This window comes from Papio anubis, chromosome 8, assembly GCF_008728515.1.
Source record: "Papio anubis isolate 15944 chromosome 8, Panubis1.0, whole genome shotgun sequence".
In the NCBI taxonomy this organism is placed as follows: domain Eukaryota; kingdom Metazoa; phylum Chordata; class Mammalia; order Primates; family Cercopithecidae; genus Papio; species Papio anubis.
Genome location: NC_044983.1, coordinates 58,655,064 through 58,678,587, shown reverse-complemented (window position 1 = coordinate 58,678,587; position 23,524 = coordinate 58,655,064). Strand labels below are relative to the sequence as shown.

General features: G+C 39.6%; 1 protein-coding gene across 4 annotated transcripts in view; it reads right to left on the bottom strand.

Moving 5' to 3' along the window:
- Positions 1-23,524, bottom strand: part of NKAIN3 (sodium/potassium transporting ATPase interacting 3) — a 705,418-nt gene that overhangs the window by 34,665 nt on the left and 647,229 nt on the right. For all 4 annotated transcript variants that reach the window (XM_021942373.2, XM_021942370.2, XM_021942372.2 and 1 more), the window contains one exon: positions 18,838-18,898. In XM_021942373.2, coding sequence (XP_021798065.1) covers positions 18,838-18,898 — 61 coding nt within the window. The remainder of the gene's footprint in view (positions 1-18,837; positions 18,899-23,524) is intronic.

Genomic DNA, 23,524 nt, shown 5'->3' with positions numbered 1-23,524 from the left:
GCTGCTGCAGCCCAACCAGCGAGAGCTGAAGCAGGGCGAGGCATTGCCTCACCTGGGAAGTGCAAGGGGGAAGGGAATCCCTTTTCCTAGCCAGGGGAACTGAGACACACAACACCTGGAAAATCGGGTAACTCCCACCCCAATACTGCGCTTTAAGCAAACAGGCACACCAGGAGATCATATCCCACACCTGGCCGGGAGGGTCCCATGCCCACGGAGCCTCCCTCATTGCTAGCACAGCAGTCTGTGATCTACCGGCAAGGCAGCAGCGAGGCTGGGGGAGGGGCGCCCGCCATTGCTGAGGCTTAAGTAGGTAAACAAAGCTGCTGGGAAGCTCCAACTGGGTGGAGCTCACAGCAGCTCAAGGAAACCTGCCTGTCTCTGTAGACTCCACCTCTGGGGACAGGGCACAGTAAACAATAAACGCAGCAGAAGCCTCTGCAGACACAAACGACTCTGTCTGACAGCTTTGAAGAGAGCAGTGGATCTCCCAACACGGAGGTTGAGATCTGAGAAGGGACAGACTCCCTGCTCAAGTGGGTCCCTGACCCCTGAGTAGACTAACTGGGAGACATCCCCCACTAGGGGCAGTCTGACACCCCACACCTCACAGGGTGGAGTACACCCCTGAGAGGAAGCTTCCAAAGCAAGAATCAGACAGGTACACTCGCTGTTCAGAAATATTCTATCTTCTGCAGCCTCTGCTGCTGATACCCAGGCAAACAGGGTCTGGAGTGGACCTCAAGCAATCTCCAGAAGACCTACAGCTGAGGGTCCTGACTGTTAGAAGGAAAACTATCAAACAGGAAGGACACCTACACCAAACCCCATCAGTACATCACCATCATCAAAGACCAGAGGCAGATAAAACCACAAAGATGGGGAAAAAGCAGGGCAGAAAAGCTGGAAATTCAAAAAATAAGAGTGCATCTCCCCCGGCAAAGGAGCGCAGCTCATCGCCAGCAACGGATCAAAGCTGGACGGAGAATGACTTTGATGAGATGAGAGAAGAAGGCTTCAGTCCATCAAATTTCTCAGAGCTAAAGGAGGAATTACGTACCCAGCGCAAAGAAACTAAAAATCTTGAAAAAAAAGTGGAAGAATTGACGGCTAGAGTAATTAATGCAGAGAAGGTCATAAACGAAATGAAAGAGATGAAAACCATGACACGAGAAATACGTGACAAATGCACAAGCCTCAGTAACCGACTCGATCAACTGGAAGAAAGAGTATCAGCGATTGAGGATCAAATGAATGAAATGAAGCAAGAAGAGAAACCAAAAGAAAAAAGAAGAAAAAGAAATGAACAAAGCCTGCAAGAAGTATGGGATTATGTAAAAAGACCAAATCTACGTCTGATTGGGGTGCCTGAAAGTGAGGGTGAAAATGGAACCAAGTTGGAAAACACTCTTCAGGATATCATCCAGGAGAACTTCCCCAACCTAGTAGGGCAGGCCAACATTCAAATCCAGGAAATACAGAGAACGCCACAAAGATACTCCTCGAGAAGAGCAACTCCAAGACACATAATTGCCAGATTCACCAAAGTTGAAATGAAGGAAAAAATCTTAAGGGCAGCCAGAGAGAAAGGTCGGGTTACCCACAAAGGGAAGCCCATCAGACTAACAGCAGATCTCTCGGCAGAAACTCTCCAAGCCAGAAGAGAGTGGGGGCCAATATTCAACATTCTTAAAGAAAAGAATTTTAAACCCAGAATTTCATATCCAGCTAAACTAAGTTTCATAAGTGAAGGAGAAATAAAATCCTTTACAGATAAGCAAATGCTTAGAGATTTTGTCACCACTAGGCCTGCCTTACAAGAGATCCTGAAGGAAGCACTAAACATGGAAAGGAACAACCGGTACCAGCCATTGCAAAAACATGCCAAAATGTAAAGACCATCGAGGCTAGGAAGAAACTGCATCAACTAACGAGCAAAATAACCAGTTAATATCATAATGGCAGGATCAAGTTCACACATAACAATCTTAACCTTAAATGTAAATGGACTAAATGCTCCAATGAAAAGACACAGACTGGCAAACTGGATAAAGAGTCAAGACCCATCAGTCTGCTGTATTCAGGAGACCCATCTCACACGCAGAGACATACATAGGCTCAAAATAAAGGGATGGAGGAAGATATACCAAGCAAATGGAGAACAAAAAAAAGCGGGGGTTGCAATACTAGTCTCTGATAAAACAGACTTTAAACCATCAAAGATCAAAAGAGACAAAGAAGGCCATTACATAATGGTAAAGGGATCAATTCAACAGGAAGAGCTAACTATCCTAAATATATATGCACCCAATACAGGAGCACCCAGATTCATAAAGCAAGTCCTTAGAGACTTACAAAGAGACTTAGACTCCCATACAATAATAATGGGAGACTTCAACACTCCACTGTCAACATTAGACGGATCAACGAGACAGAAAGTTAGCAAGGATATCCAGGAATTGAACTCATCTCTGCAGCAAGCAGACCTAATAGACATCTATAGAACTCTCCACCCCAAATCAACAGAATATACATTCTTCTCAGCACCACATTGTACTTACTCCAAAATTGACCACGTAATTCGAAGTAAATCACTCCTCAGCAAATGTACAAGAACAGAAATTGTAACAAACTGTCTCTCAGACCACAGTGCAATCAAACTAGAACTCAGGACTAAGAAACTCAATCAAAACCGCTCAACTACATGGAAACTGAACAACCTGCTCCTGAATGACTATTGGGTACATAACGAAATGAAGGCAGAAATAAAGATGTTCTTTGAAACCAACGAGAACAAAGATACAACATACCAGAATCTCTGGGACACATTTAAAGCAGTGTGTAGAGGGAAATTTATAGCACTAAATGCCCACAAGAGAAAGCAGGAAAGATCAAAAATTGACACTCTAACATTGCAATTAAAAGAACTAGAGAAGCAAGAGCAAACACATTCCAAAGCTAGCAGAAGGCAAGAAATAACTAAGATCAGAGCAGAACTGAAGGAGATAGAGACACAAAAAACCCTCCAAAAAATCAATGAATCCAGGAGTTGGTTTTTTGAAAAGATCAACAAAATTGACAGACCACTAGCAAGACTAATAAAGAAGAAAAGAGAGAAGAATCAAATCGACGCAATTAAAAATGAGAAAGGGGATATCACCACCGACCCCACAGAAATACAAACTACCATCAGAGAATACTATAAACACCTCTATGCGAATAAACTGGAAAATCTAGAAGAAATGGATAATTCCCTGGACACTTACACTCTTCCAAGACTAAACCGGGAAGAAGTTGAATCCCTGAATAGACCAATAGTAGGCTCTGAAATTGAGGCAATAATTAAGAGCCTACCAACCAAAAAAAGTCCAGGACCAGATGGATTCACAGCTGAATTCTACCAGAGGTACAAGGAGGAGTTGGTACCATTCCTTCTGAAACTATTCCAATCAATAGAAAAAGAGGGAATCCTCCCTAACTCATTTTATGAGGCCAACATCATCCTGATACCAAAGCCTGGCAGAGACACAACAAAAAAAGAGAATTTTAGACCAATATCCCTGATGAACATCGATGCAAAAACCCTCAATAAAATACTGGCAAACCGGATTCAGCAACACATCAAAAAGCTTATCCACCATGATCAAGTGGGCTTCATCCCTGGGATGCAAGGCTGGTTCAACATTCGCAAATCAATAAACATAATCCAGCATATAAACAGAACCAAAGACAAGAACCACATGATTATCTCAATAGATGCAGAAAAGGCTTTTGACAAAATTCAACAGCCCTTCATGCTAAAAATGCTCAATAAATTCGGTATTGATGGAACGTACCTCAAAATAATAAGAGCTATTTATGACAAACCCACAGCCAATATCATACTGAATGGGCAAAAACTGGAAAAATTCCCTTTGAAAACTGGCACAAGACAGGGATGCCCTCTCTCACCACTCCTATTCAACATAGTGTTGGAAGTTCTGGCTAGGGCAATTAGGCAAGAGAAAGAAATCAGGGGTATTCAGTTAGGAAAAGAAGAAGTCAAATTGTCCCTGTTTGCAGATGACATGATTGTATATTTAGAAAACCCCATTGTCTCAGCCCAAAATCTCCTTAAGCTGATAAGCAACTTCAGCAAAGTCTCAGGATACAAAATTAATGTGCAAAAATCACAAGCATTCTTATACACCAGTAACAGACAAACAGAGAGCCAAATCAGGAATGAACTTCCATTCACAATTGCTTCAAAGAGAATAAAATACCTAGGAATCCAACTTACAAAGGATGTAAAGGACCTCTTCAAGGAGAACTACAAACCACTGCTCAGTGAAATAAAAGAGGACACAAACAAATGGAAGAACATACCATGCTCATGGATAGGAAGAATCAATATCGTGAAAATGGCCATACTGCCCAAGATAATTTATAGATTCAATGCCATCCCCATCAAGCTACCAATGAGTTTCTTCACAGAATTGGAAAAAACTGCTTTAAAGTTCATATGGAACCAAAAAAGAGCCCGCATCTCCAAGACAATCCTAAGTCAAAAGAACAAAGCTGGAGGCATCACGCTACCTGACTTCAAACTATACTACAAGGCTACAGTAACCAAAACAGCATGGTACTGGTACCAAAACAGAGATATAGACCAATGGAACACAACAGAGTCCTCAGAAATAATACCACACATCTACAGCCATCTGATCTTTGACAAACCTGAGAGAAACAAGAAATGGGGAAAGGATTCCCTATTTAATAAATGGTGCTGGGAAAATTGGCTAGCCATAAGTAGAAAGCTGAAATTGGATCCTTTCCTTACTCCTTATACGAAAATTAATTCAAGATGGATTAGAGACTTAAATGTTAGACCTAATACCATAAAAATCCTAGAGGAAAACCTAGGTAGTACCATTCAGGGCATAGGCATGGGCAAAGACTTCTTGTCTAAAACACCAAAAGCAACAGCAGCAAAAGCCAAAATTGACAAATGGGATCTAATTAAACTAAAGACTACTTGGCAAAAGAAACTACCATCCAGGTGAACAGGCAACCTACAGAATGGGAAAATTTTTGCCAATCTACTCATCTGACAAAGGGCTAATATCCAGAACCTACAAAAGAACTCAAACAAATTTACAAAGGAAAAAACAAACAACCCCATCAAAAGTGGGCAAAGGATGAAGACAGACATTTCTCAAAGAGACATTCATATAGCCAACAGACACATGAAAAAAATGCTCATCATCACGGCATCGAGAAATGCAAATCAAAAGAGAGAGAAACCTGATTAAATGTCACCAGTTAGAATGGCAATCATTAAAAAGTCAGGAAACAACAGGTGATGGAGAGGATGTGGAGAAATAGGAACATTTTTACACTGTTGGTGGGATTGTAAACTAGTTCAACCATTATGGAAAACAGTATGGCGATTCCTCAAGGATCTAGAACTAGATGTACCATATGACCCAGCCATCCCATTACTGGGGATATACCCAAAGGATTATAAATTATGCTGCTATAAAGACACATGCACACGTATGTTTATTGCAGCACTATTCACAATAGCAAAGACCTGGAATCAACCCAAATGTCCATCAGTGACAGATTGGATTAAGAAAATGTGGCACATATACACCATGGAATACTATGCAGCCATAAAAAAGGATGAGTTTGCGTCCTTTGTAGGGACATGGATGCAGCTGGAAACCATCATTCTTAGCAAACTATCACAAGAACAGAAAACCAAACACCGCATGTTCTCACTCATAGGTGGGAACTGAACAATGAGATCACTTGGACTCAGGAAGGGGAACATCACACACCGGGGCCTATCATGGGGAGGGGGGAGGGGGGAGGGATTGCATTGGGAGTTATACCTGATGTAAATGACGAGTTGATGGGTGCAGCACACCAACATGGCACAAGTATACATATGTAACAAACCTGCACGTTATGCACATGTACCCTACAACTTAAAGTATAATAATAATAAATTAATTAAAAAAAAAAAAGAAAATAAAAAAGAAAATTAAAAAAAAAAAAAAAAAGAAACCCTAAGTTGTCCGAGATGCTTATTTATTGGAGAAATGTATTTCTAACATGTGAAATTAACTATAGGGAAAACAAAGTAAGCTAATCTCATATAGTGTTAATACTATTTCAGAAAGTACAGGTTAGGATTTTATAATCATTGGGATAATCTGTATCTGCATGGTGTATAAAATCTTTTTAGTTCTTAAGATAATCAAATGGATTATATTAGATTTGATAGATTCACCCACTGAAACCAATTCAAAATTTTAATTGAGTGATTGATTTTATACTTATGATTTTAGGTTGAAAGACATGACAATATTTTATTAAATTTGGGTAATGTTAAAAAAACTTGAGACTTAATTTATGAATGAGCTAATTTTATTAGATTTTAGATTTGTTGTATTGGCTTAAAAACCAGCAAATGTTTTGTTTATTGGGACTAATACATGAAGGACTTCCAAAAATGATAATTACAATGAATTCATGTTAAATGTTTAAGGGAATTTAAGTTATAAATGGAACAGATTATTTAAAGGAATGTAGACGATTGAATTTAAATAGATTGAATAGTAATTGAGGTTTCAATGCGTTGGTTTATGCCTGTAATCCCAGCACTTTGGGAGGCTGAGGTGGGCAGATCACGAGGTCAAGAGATGGAGATCATCCTGGCTAACATGGTGAAACCCTGTCTCTACTAAAAATACAAAAACAAAATTAGCCAGGTGTGGTGGCAGGAGCCTGTAGTCCCAGCTACTCAGGAGGCTGAGGCAGGAGAATGGTGTGAACCCGGGAGGCGGAGCTTGCAGTGAGCGGAGATCGTGCCACTGCACTCCAGCCTGTGTGATAGAGCAAGGCTCCGTCTCAAAAAAAAAAAAAAAAAAAGGATGAAATTCTGATACATGCTACAATATAGTTGAAACTTGAAAACCATAAATAAATAGTTGAAACTTGAAAACCATGTTAAATAAACCATACACAAAAGAACAAGTATTGTGTAATTCCATTTACATGAGGCAATTAGAATAGACAAATTTACAGAGATAAAAAGTAGAATAGAGGGCAGGGGGCAGTGACTCACTCCTGTAATCCCAGCACTTTGGGAGGTCAAGGCAGGCTGATCACCTGAGGTCAGGAGTTCGAGACAAACCTGGCCAACATGGTGAAACCCCATCTCTACTAAAAATACAAAAATTAGCCAGGTGTGGTGGCAGGTGCCTGTAATCCCAGCTACGTGGGAGGCTGAGGCAGGAGAATCATTTGAACTGGAGAGGCGGAGGTTGCAGTGAACCAAGATTGTGCCATTGCACTGGGGGACAAGAGAGAGAGATTTTGTCTCAAAAAAAGAAAAAAAAAAAAAGGTAGAATAGAGGTTACTTGAGGCTGGAGGGAGGAGAGGATGACAAGTTGTTGAATGGGTACAGAAATTCTGTTTAGGATGATGCAAAAGTTCTGGAAATGATAGTGTTGATGGTTGCACAACATTGTGAATGTACCTACTGCCACTGACTTGTACACTTAAAAATATTAAAATGGTTAATATTATGTTATGCATTTTACCACAATGAAAAGAAACTCTCCCCTAAAGTGATTATTAACACTTATGAGATTTATAAGCAGAATACTTAAAGTTCTATGTAGCATCTAGAGCAGGGGTGTCCAAGTTTTTGGCTTCCCTGGGCCACGCTGGAAGAAGAATTGTCTTGGGCCACACATAAAATACGCTAACACTAGTGATAGCTGATGAGCTGAAAGAAAAATCTCAAAACAATCTCATAAAGTTTTAAGAAAGTTTACAAATTTGTATTGGGTTGCATTTAAAGTCACCCTGGGCTGCATGTGTCCCGTGGGCCGCAGGTTGGACAAGCTTGATTTAGAGCTTAAGAAAACAAAAAAACACTTTTTTAAAAATGTGTTACTTTGAAAAAAATGCATACTGGGTTAAAACCCTGAGTAGATATTAATAGAATTTTCTGGGCACAAAAGCCTCCCTCATGAAAATGTACAAAGTCCTAGAGAAACTTTGGTCTTCACCTGTTTCCCTGAAACTTTCTTGTCTCAGTTATGAGGGAAACACGGTATGACACCTTGGCTTTGACTTTAGGGCTAGTAACTAAGAATGTTTGTTTTCCTTAAGTAAAAAAGAAACAGATTTAATTTACTTTTCCAAATAAACATGTAGGTGAGTAAATAGCAAATGAGGCAAATATAGAGCAAAGGAAAAGAAAATAAAACTTAAGCCCAACCTGTGATTTTTTTCTCACAACATGCGAAAACGCAGTATGCTTTTTATCCTTTTCACAGAGACCTCCTGCTCAATACGGGATTTACAATGAAGTCTCTGGGACAATCTGCCCTTTAATTCACTACTCTTTTGAGAGTCAGCATGTCAGGGAAGCCCAGATCATTTCTTCGACCATTTGGTATGAAGCTGCTTCTGAAGTCAAGCCCTTTGTTTTGACTGGAAACCTTTCCAGTGATTCCCTATATGCTTACTGCTCCTTCTGCCAGGAATGCTCTCCTGGCCTTTGCCTCCTAGCTCCTTTTCATCCTCAGGTCTCAGCCTACATGTCTTCTTCTCAGAGAGAGCTTCCCAGGCATGCTGGAGGCACTCCTGTTTGCTGAATGCCTGATACGCTGGACTCCTGACTCTCCCTTGAGTGACAGGGAAATCCTGCCTCTTTCCACTTGGGGTCTCCCTGTCTGGGAGGGAGCCTTTCTCTGACAGACTCTCTCAGGTGCTCCTCAGTGTCTTATGCCTCAAAGGCATTTATCACCTGCTTCTCAAGTTAATATGGTCAACTTTTCTCTAAGCAACACTCAACGACCCAGGCCCATTTGATAATGTGGCTCTGGCATTTGAAAGGTGCGGCTCCCAAAGCTTCAGTGCTGGTCTATGTCCAGCAGGAAGAGAGGATAAGAGCATGAAGAATCACATGTGGAAGTTATTTAGGGGCCTTCGTCTAGGACACAATCTCATGGAGCACCTAACTGCCTGGAGGCTGGGATAGATGGAAAGAGAAAGAACTGTTTCCTTCTATGAGGAAAAATGTGGATAAAATGGAAACACTAGTTTGTTATAACTTAGATATAATTTATAATTAACTTACTTTGTGTCTTATATAGTTTAGAAGGAAAGGTAAATGCTTTTATCAAATGTTCCCTATTTTTTTTTCATACTTGCTTTCAAGTCATATGAGTACTCCTTAATATCTCATTTAGGTGCCAGTTTCAAATATTGTTCCCAGCAAGAACACTGGATTATTATTTTTTTCTTAGTAAAGTACATAGTGTAGAGAACATGAAGATGAGTGTTCCATATATGCCCTTTATTGCTGGTTACTTGTATGATACTTCTTTTTAAGGAATTGTAAAATCAGATCTCCATTAAATATTAAATAGTTGGTTGGTCCAAGACTATAGCTCTTAAAAATATTATATGCCATTTTGTTATTTGAAAGGATAAACATCTCTTTTATTGTCTGGCCTTACTTTAAAACATTTCTGTTTTGTTGACTGACCTTACTTAAAATGCTTTAGTATAACAGTGTGAATGTTAATATAAGCTCTATAGTAGGAATGATTAGTTAATATTTTAAGGACATAATGACAGCTCATCACTTCAAAAGCAACTTGAACAAGTTCTTCAGAGTTTGTTACCTGTGTCTGCATCAGAAATCTGCTTAATCTGAGTAAGAATATTAAAAGTACCTTTAAAAATAGAGGCATAATTGATGTACATAGTTTCGGGGCACATGTGGTAATTTAATACATTCATATAATTTGCAAAGATCAAATCAGTGTACTTGGGATATCCATCACTTAAATATTTTTCTTTGCTTTATGATGGAAACACTCAAAGTATTCTCATCTAGCTATTTTGCAAAGTGCAATAGATATTGTAAATTATAGTCACTCTACTGTTGAACACTAGATAGTAAAAAATAATTTTTAATTGGCAAAATATGTGCTGTTCAAGAGATGGGATTTTCTGGAAATCCAGGGGAGAAAGTGTTCAAGGAAGGAGAATTCAACAGCAGCCAAAGCTGTCAATCAATGTTGATAAGATCCGAGAGAACTTGACAATTAGGAAGTCCCTGCTGGCCTCTGAGACAGCATGTTCAGTGATAACTCAGGAGGCATGAGAGTGAGTGGGAGTGGGGTGAGGAAAGGAGTGCTGTCAGTCTCGGCCACTTTGCAGAGAAGTTGGGATGTGGAGGGAAGGAGGAGTATGACAGACAGGAAAGTGCAATTCATGCCAGGTGGAGTCAAGGGTGATTTCTATTTTCTTTTTCTGGTTTATGTGACTTTGTTTATAAGCTGAAGGGAAAAGACCTAGTGGAGGAAGAAGCTGGGCAGAGGGAGTAAAGTTCGGGGAGGGGACAGAGAGAAAACCTAATTAAGGGAGCAAGGTGCTTAAACAGGTGGGTGGGATGGACCTAGCAGCCACAAAAGCCACGGGACTGAATGAAGTCTGCTTTTTCTGTCAGGAAGATGATGATCATAGATGGATACAGACAGATCTGACAGAGAGTGAGCCTGGGAACTTGAGGAAATCATTCCCACTGCTTTTATTTTTTGTGTGACAGAGTCTCAGAGATGGAGTCTTAATGCTAAGGGTGCAGGGCAGAGGAGGAGAAAGCCGCCGGAGGTCACATTGCCTCTTTGGGCCTCAATTGTTTATCCCAAAAATGAGGGTAGAAACTCTAAGTTCTCTAAAAAGAGGCTAGGGTGCTCTGTGGCACTGGCATCTCAAATAATTCACTTTTAGGGGACTTGGAGAAAGCACTGATGAAGAATGAGTGGGAAGGCCCCGTGGCGGGTTGGGCGGCTCACATGTGAGGTTGTGAGGTTGCATCAGGACGTGTGCTCCTCTCTGCATCACTAAGCAGCTTAGGGACAGACGTGCAGAAGTGGAGGATCAGTAAACCCACGGTGGGGCTGGCAGAGCCAGCTTAGTGAGACCACTGAGAAGGGGGGTTGTTGGGATTAGAATACTGAATTTAGATCTAAACTGGAAACACAGAGGCCCTGGCACAATGCTGTCAACTGCTCTTCTGCTGGGCTCCTAAATTTTACCGCTAATAACCAGGATCAAACTATTGCACAAGATCCTCATAAAATCCTTACAATCCATTTTTTTTTTCCTTGCCATGCATCCAGGGTGTCATGAGGATGTGATTTTTAAATTTGGTACTCTGCTTCCTCATTATCATATCTGCATCCCAAATCCCTCATTTTCCACTCCACACCTTCTGGATGGCAGATTCTTCATTCTTCCTTTTCAAGTAAAAGGATGCTGCACAGCCTGGCACTGTTGGTAATGGTGAGAACTGGAGAGCTCCGACCTGGCTAAAGCAGGGCGTAGGGAGGTATGATTCCTCCTTCTGAGCAGGCAGGCATTTGTGTAGAAGGCCTGTTTTAGGGATGAAGCTGATACATCAGACCTCGTTACTGTAACTCTGGAGCACAGAGGTCAGGGTGCTTTAAAACCACTCCTGATGTTGACCATTTGTAAATCAGTGAAGAAGGAAATGTGATGTGCCTGATCACACCTTGAAATCACCCCCACCCAAAAGCATCATCTATAGAACTGCAGTGTTAGGGCTGTAGGTGACTTGCGGATCCTCAAAGAGGTGATGTGATTCAGCAGTGGTTACACAGCTAGATATTGGCAGTTAGGACCACCATTACCGAAATCATTTCTAACATTTGGTTTCAAGTAGAAACGTAGAAAATTAGAACCCCTTCTGGGGTGCAGGAGTTGTCTGCTTGCTGGTCTCAAGTTTTTGGCAAAACAGGCTACACCTTCTCTCCAGAAAATTTCCAGATAATATAAGTGCATAATATAGGGCCATGCTTTTGCTCTGGAAAATTGTTAAAGATATAAGTGCACAAATACCTTATTATGAATTAATTGTTTTTTTTTCCTGTGGTACAGGGAATGGGAGGTTTAAATTTTCTTAGTGAGTGAGGAAAGAGATATGAGAGATAATGTAAAGACAAGCATTTTCTACACTATGTATTTTGTACAACAAATATTCACTAATTTCCTATGATGTTCCATACACTGAAGCTGGTTCTGAGATCCTAGGGTAGGTAAGACATGATCTCCACATTTTATGAGTGGGGGAGGCAATTAATTAAAAAGTAAGTTGAGTGCAGGTTCAGAGACACACTCAGGGTCTACTGAGGCATGGAGAAGAGGAAGAGGGTGTTTGTGAGAAGAATGTTAAAGAACATGTAGGAGTTTTTAGTTATTTGAAGGGAGATGCTATGGTCTGAATGTTTATTTCCCTCCTCCCCCACCAATTCATATGTTGAAACGAAATCCCAAATGTGATGGTGTTAGCAGGTGAGGCCTTTGGGAGGTGATTAGGTCACTCATGAATGGGTTAGTGCCCTTGTAAAAGAGACCTCAGAAAGCTGCCTTGCCCGCTTGCCCATGTGAGAACACAGGAAGAAGAGAGTTATTGATGAACAGAGCAGTGGGCCCCCAGCAGACACCAAGTCTGCTGGTACCTTGATCTTAAACTTTTCACAACAGAGCTCTGTGAAATAACTTCCTGTTATTTATAAGCTACCCAGTCTATGGTATTCTGATATAGCAGCCCAGAAGAACTAAGACAGGAGGTGAAGATGTTTCATTTGATGATTGACTAGGTTGGGACAATCAGGGAAGAGTCAGGGAATACAAGGAATATGCCCAAGCTTTTCAGCTGATGTGAAGAACTGTCATTTATATAAATGGAGATAGAGAATGAAAAAGGAAGAACCTTCTCCCCGATCTCTGCCAATGGAAACCCTAATCATCTTACTGAGTCCATTTGTTCACACATTGACTCATTCACTTAATATTCATTCATTGAAAATTGTGTAGGGTTTCCATTATGTTAGGAAATGGGGTCAGCCCTGGTGAATAACATGACTTTAAAAAATTACAGTTGTGTTAAATGTTGCCAAGGAAAAAGCACAGTGTGCAATGAAAACATCTCACAATATATCACCTGTATCTTAAACTGAAATGGAGAGGGTGGGAGGAAAGTGATTAAACTTCGGAAGAGACAGCTAAGCTGAAATCCGAAAGGTGTATATAAGTTAGTAGGTCAACAGAGGGAGGAGGCCTCTCTCAAAGGCCTGGGTGTGAAGGCTCTTGGTGGATTCAGCAAAACACATATGACTGGAGGTGGGTAAGGGAGGAGAGGAGGATATGTGGCTGTAGATGATTCCTAGTCAGGCTGAATTATAATCAGGAGTCCTGACTTAAGGAAATAGGCAATCATCTAGGCTCTACTTCACTGTGAGTTTAGTGCTAACCTTGGATCTGGTTCTGGTAAAGGGGCTTCTCTATCTTTCCCCTGTGGGGAGTCTCCAGTTGGTTTGCTGATTTGGGCATTTGAACGCTTATGATATTCTTGAGAGTCTGTCTCAGTAACCTGTTTAAGGGATAGAATCTTGTCACTCAACCAGAGCACTGTAGCTGGGATCCCGTTCTGGGCTACCTGAACTTTCCGTGTGTGGGGTGGCTGAGGTTACAACCCTGCTGGTCCCCATTCTTTGACAGAAACTCTGTCCCCTTCACCACATGTTGCAGATGAGTTGACTCCTAAATGCCTGCCTTACCCTGTGAGTGCATGCCTTTCAAGTAAGTCCCTGTTTTCTCAGGGGTGTTCTTGTCCAGAACAAAATCAAGCTCTTGTTCTGATGTGGTACAGTGGAGGTTTATTTTATCTCCCTATATCTTAACTTTCAAAATTACTAAAAATATATCTAATTGTATTAAAAATGCAGGACCTCCACTTGCCTCACATAAACATTTGCAAGTGCATTGGACATCTCACTATGTTTGAAACATAAAGCAGTATAATTTCATGAAACTTGAGAGCATTGGGGTTTTAAAAATGACTTTGTAAAACTGAGTTGTTGGGCCCAGAAAATTTATTTAATACTATAAACTCAACAAATATTTCTTTTCCTCATTGTCTTTGAGACAGCATCTCTGTCACCCAGGCTGGAGTGCAGTGGCAGGATCTCAGCTCACTGAAACCTGGAACCTCCATCCCACCAACCCCACTTCTGACCCCAAGCTCAAGTGATCCTCCCACCTCGGCCTCCTGAGTAGCTGTGACCACAGGTGCATACCACCACACCGACTATGTTTTTGTATTTTTGGTAGAGACGAGGTCTCACCGTGTTGCCCAGGCTGCCCTTGAATTCTGAGCTCAAGTGATTTGCCCGCTTTGGCCTTGCAAAGTGCTGGGATTATAGGGTTGAGCCACCACACCCAGCCAACAAATACTTCTTTATTGAATTCTACATGCAAGGCATTTTTTCTGAGTTATAGGGTTACAATGGGGAGCAAAACAAAGATTTCACCCTCACAGATCTATGTTAGTGGGAGAATTAGCTAGTCATTGTGTAGATATTTGGCAGAGCCATCTCAGCAAATTAGGAAAATGTTTCAGGATCTAAGTCTGAGCTCTAGTGAGGCTGATGGAGAGAGAAACAGCCTTTAGGACAGTTACATGCAAACAACTAGATAGTTACCAAAAAAGAAAATCATGCACTCTGAGAATCAGTAGACTCTTAATGGCTTATTAGGCAAACATGGTGACTCCTTTGAAATGTTCACTGTGACTTCAGGACCATCCTTACCTAGTCTTGCACATTTCTCCGTCTTTGACTCACAACATTCTCCTCTCCTCTCACCTTCAAATATCCATACATTTCTAGGAGTGCAAAACACTGGACTGGTTTTCTACTCTGAAGATCTTCCAGGCCTCTGCTTATTCCCTCCCCTGGTGTCTGGCCTTGTGGTCACTTTACTTCTCTGAGGCTTCCATACATTATAAGTTGGGGAAAGGAAATTCATAAATTAACATTCAAACCAGTCTTTTTTTTTTTTTTCCCTACCATTCGTTTCTTCCATAAATTCTTAGGCAGAGATGGGATTTTAAAAAATTTTCAGCTCACACCATTGCTATGGAAATATCACCTCATTTTCTTAGAAGGAGTTCATGGGCAGACAGGTAAATACATGAACATTAGCCAGCAGGAAGCTTCAAGGACAGTAGAGCGATGAAATGTTTTTCTGATAGTTATGCTTCCTTCCAATAAAAAGTTCCTCAAAAGTATAATAGCAAGGGTCAAATGTTTATATAAAGAACTATTTAGAGCTTTGTAATGTAAAATATTGAACCCACATCTGAGGGGTTCATTTCCTTTCAAAAACTATTAGGGTTTTCAGTATACTTTTCTTTCTCATCATTCAACATATACAACCCAGACTAGTCTTTGTGAGCCCAAATAAATCTGCCAGTTGCAATTTGAAGCCTAATATCACAAGGAGTAGTGCAAGCAACAGAAACTCTGAAAAAGTCTGGCAGTACTTACACAAGTAAAATGCTATTTTTCAGCATCTTTCGCCTTATCTTCACACTTCTCTGAATTATAAACATTATTTCTAGAAAGTCTAACAAGGTAATAACAAATCCACAAGTTCATTTTCAGCAAATGATTCCCAAACAAGGTGTTGACAGATTTTTATCATTTTGATTCCAGAGATTCTAGTCTCATGAAAGTGTTCATGGAGATTGATATATATTTATATATATTTAAAAGAAATGAAAAATGGAAGGAACAGTTATAACTAGGCTTTTTCATTAGAATGAATGATGAAAAGCGCTGACCCCACCTAGCACTCTGCCTTTTGAGAGCTTTTTATTTCATTGTCTTTGACCTGCAATCATAATCTTTATAAGAAATAGTTAATAAAAGAGGCTGAGAGGTAACCAAGAAGACGGGTGGCTAGAAATAAATGTTTCCTCAAGTATTTATTACCCTTCAGAAATATCTGTCTGAAATGTTAGTCCCATATATCCACTTTAACAGTGCAGAGGAGGGAAGTGGTAGCTGTTATTAATTTTTAAGGCTGGCTGGCAGCTTTCAGTCCAAGAACAAGGCTTAACTTTGCATTTTGAATACTGCAGAAATTTTCATTAGTTAGAATAGAATCAAAATTATGAATGATGTATTGCCTGCCAAAAAACTGACATTATATTATATTTGCAGTTCTCTTTTAGAATAAGCTTTCCAGAAGTGTACTTAGACAAATTGGAAAGATACCAGTATTGTTTACTTATTTTATGTGTAAGTTTTGGAAAAATAATTCAAAAGACATGTCATCCTGACGGAGGGTTGGTAATGTCATATCCAAGGGGTGGTTCATTATTGCACCTAAAAGCTAAGTGTTGGCACAAATAGTACTAGTGTATGAGATCGTTCCCCATTGGTTTCAGACATTACATTTTGCTCACATCTGCCTTCTGAAGACCCTGGGACAACTTAATTATATCTGCACTTTTGTTTCCTACCTCTTTCAATAAAAAACATAAAATTACCCTCAGTTGAGAACTATCAGACTCAAATGTTTGTGACTGCTTTCCATTGTCATCTCTCTTCCAGCAGATTATCATGTTAAGTTAGTCTTGGGCATATATACTTTGCTTTGAGCACCCAAGTTTCATTTTGACTCTGAGTCAATTTGAATTGATGACAACACAAGTACTATATCCAGATGTCTCTCAGTAATGTAATGTATGGCCCTCATAACAAACACTAGAATTAAACCACTAATAGAATAGTCTCCAACAGCTGCTTCAATCCCAGTTTGAAGGGCATTGAAATAGCTGATTCGGAGATTTCTATAGAGAAACTTAAGCTAATTAAAGACGTCAAAGTCAATGGAATGACAATATCTGTCAGTGAACAATACAATTTATATACACTGAAAAGAAGGCTAATAGAAGGTTAACAAAAGTATCCATTTATATGAGTCTTTTATTTTGCATGCCATTTTGCATTTACCAGCTTTGCTCAAACCACAAGTCTCAAGGAAAAGACTTTTGTATAGTTACTGCACTATATGATAAGACTATTATTAATTTGCCTTTTCTCCCACTGTTAGGTACAACTGAGCACTGGTGTGTTTTGAGAGTCTTCAAACAGTTCAGTGAGGAGGAAAAGAAAGAGGACTGTTTGTTTTGGTTGCTGTTGTTGTCTTATAACTACTCAAAAGTAGGTATCTACTTTATAAGAGATTCAGCTGGGATTTATCAATTTATTAATTTTTTGACTTATTCAGCTCAAATTCCAATAACTTTAAGGTTGAAATTTCGGTTAATATTGCTCATGCTCAACCAACTGTTTTTGGCTGTGCAGCCTGTGGTAGCTGTGAGTTGGAAGCATGCTGCTAATCTTCTGTATATTAACTGCATCAGGTTGTAGAACTACTAATAAAACTAAAAATAGAGATTTTGAAGTTAACCTCAAAATGAAAAGTGTTGTCATTAGAACTGCACTTTTCAAGTGACAAACTTTTTGTCTTATCTAGCATTAAAACAACAACAACAACAACAACAACAACAAAAACCAAAAAACACCTGAGTAAGCATTAAATACATGATGCAATTTGTCTGCATGTTTTCACTGCCTGATACTTTTAATCGCAGGGTCTGAGGTTTGGTCAAATAAATTGAGACAAGACCCCATTAGATTCTGGATTACAACTCATATATCATGCACCACCCATCTATTTGATGGGAAGCATTCATCAGACCCCTTTGAGGTTGTGTTTTGGAAGGAAGTTATAATGGCTAGCTACTTTGCTTCATTTTGTTACAAATTCGAACAATGACTGCAATGCCATCTCTGGTTAGGTGTGATTTCTTTATCTAAAATAATTTATTTTTTGAAAGTAAATTAAAATTTTGAAAGTAAATTAAAATTTTGAAAGTAGGCTGGGCACGGCGGCTCACGTCGGCTCACGTCTGTAATCCCAGCACTTTGGGAGGCCGAGGCGGGCGGATCACGAGGTCAGGAGATGGAGACCATCCTGGCTAACACGGGGAAACCTCGTCTCTACTAAAAATACAAAATAATTAGCCAGGCGTGGTGGCGGGCACCTGTAGTCCCAGCTACTCGGGAGACTGAGGCGGGAGAATGGCGTGAACCCGGGAGGCGGAGCTTACAGTGAGCGGAGATCGTGCCCCTGCACTCCAGCCTGGGCGACAGAGCGAGACTCCGTCTCAAAAACAATTTTTTTTGAAAGTGAATTAAAATATGAGTCCTTAACAGAGTTGTGCCAAGAAGTGTCTTATACATCAGCAGGTGCTCAATGAAGGCCATTTGTTGACCTATGCTGCTAAAGCTCTATCATATAACTGCAGGTCATAATATTAATAAATGTTTTTCCTTTGGGTGTTCTGCTAAAACATGATTTAGCTTTTAAGTATCCCATTAACTTTTTTTTTAGCACCTCGTAATTTTTTTTTTTAGCATCTCACCTGGAAGGTTGTAAATTTTAGTTGTTTTTCATGGCATTTTATATAGTTTATAAACATATAGATCTTTCTGTAATGCATTATTGTATTGATATCACTACTGTTACTCAGACTTCAAAATTCTGCCACCAACATGCCTAAAATTGTTAATAGATAAAACAACCGTTGATTGTCTACTCCGCATAATGGTTAGATGTCTGATGAAAAGTTGCTAAGCTATATGACAGCAGTCCTTGGCCTTCTGAGTCTCTGCACGTGCTCTCACAAATTGAGAGTTTCAATATGTAGCGTCACCTTATTTGTGTGCAATTCAGTCTGTCAACTTTTGACTGTAACTTTAGTATGCTGAGTTCAATCATTTTAGACTCCAAATATAAAAGAGTTCATAACCCTGTAATGATTAGTTTTGGAAGCTGTATCTCATTCAAAAGGAACCCACGGGGAGAGAGAAAACAGTACTTACATGTGTCTTCTTCTTCCATGGAAATACTGATCACATAACAGGCATACACAAAACCCACCAACTGCAAAAGGGAAAACATGTGTACCTTAAGAATCTATGCCAAGTTTCCGTACTTAAAGAGCCAATATAATCTAATAAAGATAAAAATTTATGAGCAACTTTTAAGAATTTGCTGTAGAAAACACTCTTTTAAAATGATAGCTGTGATTTTAAAAGAGCCTTTTCATTTCTATGTAGCCTCAATAGCTTTCTAAAAAGTACACAGAAATGGGGGAAAAAAACAATTTCTAGACATTTCACTTAGATTTTGATTTGGGACTTACAGTTCTTGTATTTCATAATCGGCAAAGATTATTAAGAAATCCATTTTAAACTTTTGATTTTTTTCTGATGATTGAGCATTTTGTACTAGCACTCATTAACTATAACTATTTTAATTTTTAAAAGCTACAGAAGGAATCAAAACATGTTGCTTATAAATTAAATACCAATCATCTACTTAATTATTTAAAATGCTCTGGGAATGTAAATTATATTTATATACTAAATTGCTTTGTTAATCATACCACAAGAAAACACATTAACTTGCTGGTGATTCAGTAGTGATAAAATAAAATAGAAGAGATAATTTGTACTTTGGATACTAGTAGTTCAGAGAATAAATGCAGGTGTAGAATTTAACCTCTGCATTTATGATGCTAAGAGGACGATTTGTATTCCATGGAGCCAAAGACACTGCAATTCCTAGAGGACAAAATTGTCAATGAATCTAATCCAGTCTAAAAATACTTACTATAAGCACTTCAATAGGCATGAAAAATAGATACTTAATAGCTGCTGTAGTTTATATTCTTGCCTTTGTTAACATTTGTTTCCACCCTTTACCCCCATTATAAAATAACACTGGGAAAAGAAACTTTTTCTGATAGTCCTGGTGTCAAAGGCTCAAGTTTCCAATGCAGAGAACAAGATTTCTGGGGCTTTTGACTACCCACGTGAATTAGGACCCTAAGCTTGTAATCCATCTCTGGACTGTCTAGACAAAGGTCAAGAAGCTCTGAGAGGATGAGAGGTTAGGGAAACGTTTAGGGTGAGGTCTTAGGAGAAGGACTTACAGAGAAATCTGCCAGGGTGCTGATGGCTCCTCCCATCCTGCGGGCACCTCCTCTCACCTCAAGCCAAGTGAGGGGGTGCTTCAGAAAGCACTTGGGGAGCTTAATATTTCTTACACTTTGGGAAACATGGGGGCTTGGCAACCAACTCACACTTGGAAGAGTCAAAAGGCAAGAGGCTGTGTCTAGAGGGGTTTTTGGTAGCAGTGTGTGGAGACAGGACTGGGTGGAATTGTCAGGGTAGGATGTGTGTGTGTGCCCTTAGCCTGGGGGTAAGGCCTCTGGAGAGATCTTCCTTTGCTGTTCTGGAGTTGGAGCCATCCCAGAGGACTTCCTGGAAGGGCAGGTGACCTCAGAAAAAGGATGGTGGTACTTTGGCTATAGAAGGCAAGTAGGGGTGCAAAGTGGCAAACCAGGGAGGCTGATCATCCAAGAAACAGGTAGGGATCTTAAAGGAGGGACGGGGTGGGATTCCGAAGAACCCCTAAAAGCACCCCACGAGAAGAAGCATGAGCGTGTGGGACCTGTCACACCCAGAGAGTATCTCTGCCAGATTACAATGGAACCCGTCATGCTAACACCTTATTCCCTCCTTTTCTCCCATCATTTCTCCTTCTACTTCATCCCCACAATAACGCAGAGGAACAGCGAGAGAAGTGGAGTGAGAAGAGGAGGAAGCAGTGCTGTGTTCCCTCCTCTGCAAATCTGCAAGCTGAAATCAGGTCCAAGCTGAGCGGGAGAGTTTTTAAGTGGATGAGAATTTGCAGTGACCTGGACTAGATATTTAATATCTCTGAGGAGCTAAAAGAGCTATAAATTCTGCTTGAAATATGATCCAAAGGGTGAGATGGAACAAAGCCGTAATGTGTATTTGAAGGGGCAGTGAGAGAACAAACAAAATTGCCTTTTGACTGTATTCTACCAACCCATTCAGTAAACCAGTTACATACACAAGAAAGAAATGGCCCCTAATCCCATCACTAATAACTTTACAATAGATTTCTTTCCAATCTTTCTCTCTTGTAGTTGCTATGTATCACTTATACTCATATGACCCAAGTTAATACTCTCCATAAGCTCAATTATTAACGACTATGTAAATTTGTATTATTTAAATATACTGCTATGTGTTAATGTTCTATTATTGAAAGTTGTTTTCAAGTTATGAATAACATTATGAAAAATATTAATGCTTTTCCTGAATTTTTGATGATCTGATTCCCAGAGGTAAAATTATTATTGCAGAAGTGCCATTGAATATTTTTATGACTATTTTTTATACATTATTGGTTTTCAGAAAGTTTGTATCATCTATCCTACCACAGCAGTGACTGACAATGCTTGCTTTTCCATACCATAGGATAGTTCCACTTAAAAATACATGCCAAGAAAATAAACAGAATGGCATCTCTTCATTTATTTATTTTTGCAATAGTTCTCTTTCATCTAACATACTTTCATATTTTATTAGTCATTTATGTTTTTTCTTTTGTGAATGACCTCAGAAGTTCTTTGCCCATTTATTAACTTGATCTTGTTCTTGTTAATTTATATGAGGTCTTATGGGGGAAAGCCTTTGCTGTATTTGTTGCAAATTTTGTTTCTTTATGTTAGCCTGTGATAGTGATGATGCCATAATGTGGGGACATTTTATTACTAAACTGTATGTTAGAAGGCATTTGCCAGCAAACAACTTTCTAGTTCTTGGTAGGTTCTCCCTTAGGAGTATGTGTGTATATGTGTATACCCGGAAGCATGCATACGTGTAAATCAAGAACTCTCTTGCATTAGTCTTCTGCTGCTGCTGTAAGAGATTGCTGCAAACTTAGTGGCTTAAAACAATACCAATCTTACAGTTCTGAAGGTCAGGTGTCTGAAATGGGCCTTATGAGGCTAAAATCAAGGTGTCAGCAGGACTGTACTCCTAGAAGATCTGGTAAACTCTGTTTCCTTGCCTTTTTCAGCCACAAGAGGATGCCTGCATTCCTTAGCTGGAGCGGCTGATTCTGTCTCAGGCTGCCATCTCCCTGGTCCTTCCTTCCCCTCCTTCCTGTCTTGCTGTTAAGGATGTTGAACACACCTGGACAACTTAGGACAATCCCTCCGTGTTAAGGTCACATGATTATCAATCAATTTTATCTGCAACCTTTATTCATTCTCCTTTGCCATGTGCAGTGATTTATTCACAGGTTCCAGAGATGAGGACGTGGAAATCTTTAGGGAACTGTTATTCTGCCTATCACATCTGCCTATCACATGTGAACTCATATTTAGACTCACAGCAGGTTCTGCACAATTTAGGCCACAGTGGAGATGGAAAAATGACACTGAGAAAATTACTTAAATCTTACACAGGAACAGAAAACCAAACACCTCATGTTCTCACTCATTAGTGGGAGGTGAAGAATGGGAACACATGGACACATGGAGGGAAATATCACACACCAGGGCCTCTGGGGGGCAAGGAGAAGGGAGAGCATCAGGACAAATACCTAATACATGTGGGGCTTAAAACCTAAATGACAGGTTGATGGGCGCAGCAAGCCACCATGGCACATGCATACCTATGTAACAAACCTGCATGTTCTGCACGTGTATCCCAGAACTTAAAGTGTAATAGCAAAACAAAACAAAACAAAAAGATTAAAGTAACCACTCAAAAAACTTAAAAAAAGAAAATTACTTAAGTTTTAATGTATGAAGTATGATTATGACATCCTAATTTTAAAAAATGATAAGAGGAAAATTTGACAAGTCACAGTTCATAGCAATCCATTCTTGTCAGCAAATGCCATCTTTTAATATTGGGAAGAAAACTATGATCATCAATTTGGTGTTTTTACATCTAGTCCATGTTTTCTCATCCTACCTACAAATATAAATCCCAACAGCAGAACATAGTTATTTAATTTATTTATTTAACTTTTATTTTAGGTTTGGGGCTGCATGTGAAGGTTTGTTACATAGGCAAACACGTGGCAGGGGGTTTGTTGTACAGATTATTTCATCACACAGGTATTAAGTCCAGTACCCAATAGTTATCTTTTCTGCTCCTCTTCTTCCTCCCATCCTCCATCCTCAAGTAGACCCCAGTGTCTATTGTTTCCTTCTTTGTGTTCATAAGTTCTTATCATTTAGCTCTCATTTATAAGTGAGAACATGTGGTATTTGGTTTTCTGTTCCTGCATTAGTTTGCTAAGGAAAATAGCCTCCAGCTCCGTCCATTTTCCCACAACATATATGATTTCATTATTTTTTATGGCTGCATAGTATTCCATGGTGTATATGTACCACAATTTCTTTATCCAGTCTATCATTGATGGACATTTGGGTTGATTCCATGTTTTTACTATTGAGAATAGTGCAGCAATAAACATAGGCATGCATGTCTCTTTATAATAGAGTGATTTATATTGCTTTGAGTATACACCCAGTAACAGGATTGCTGGATTGCTTGGTAGTTCTGCTTTTTGCCCTTTGAGGAATTGCCACACTGATTTTCACAATGATTGACCTAATTTACACTTCCACCAAAAGTGTATAAGCAGATCATAATTATTTGAAATAGCACATTT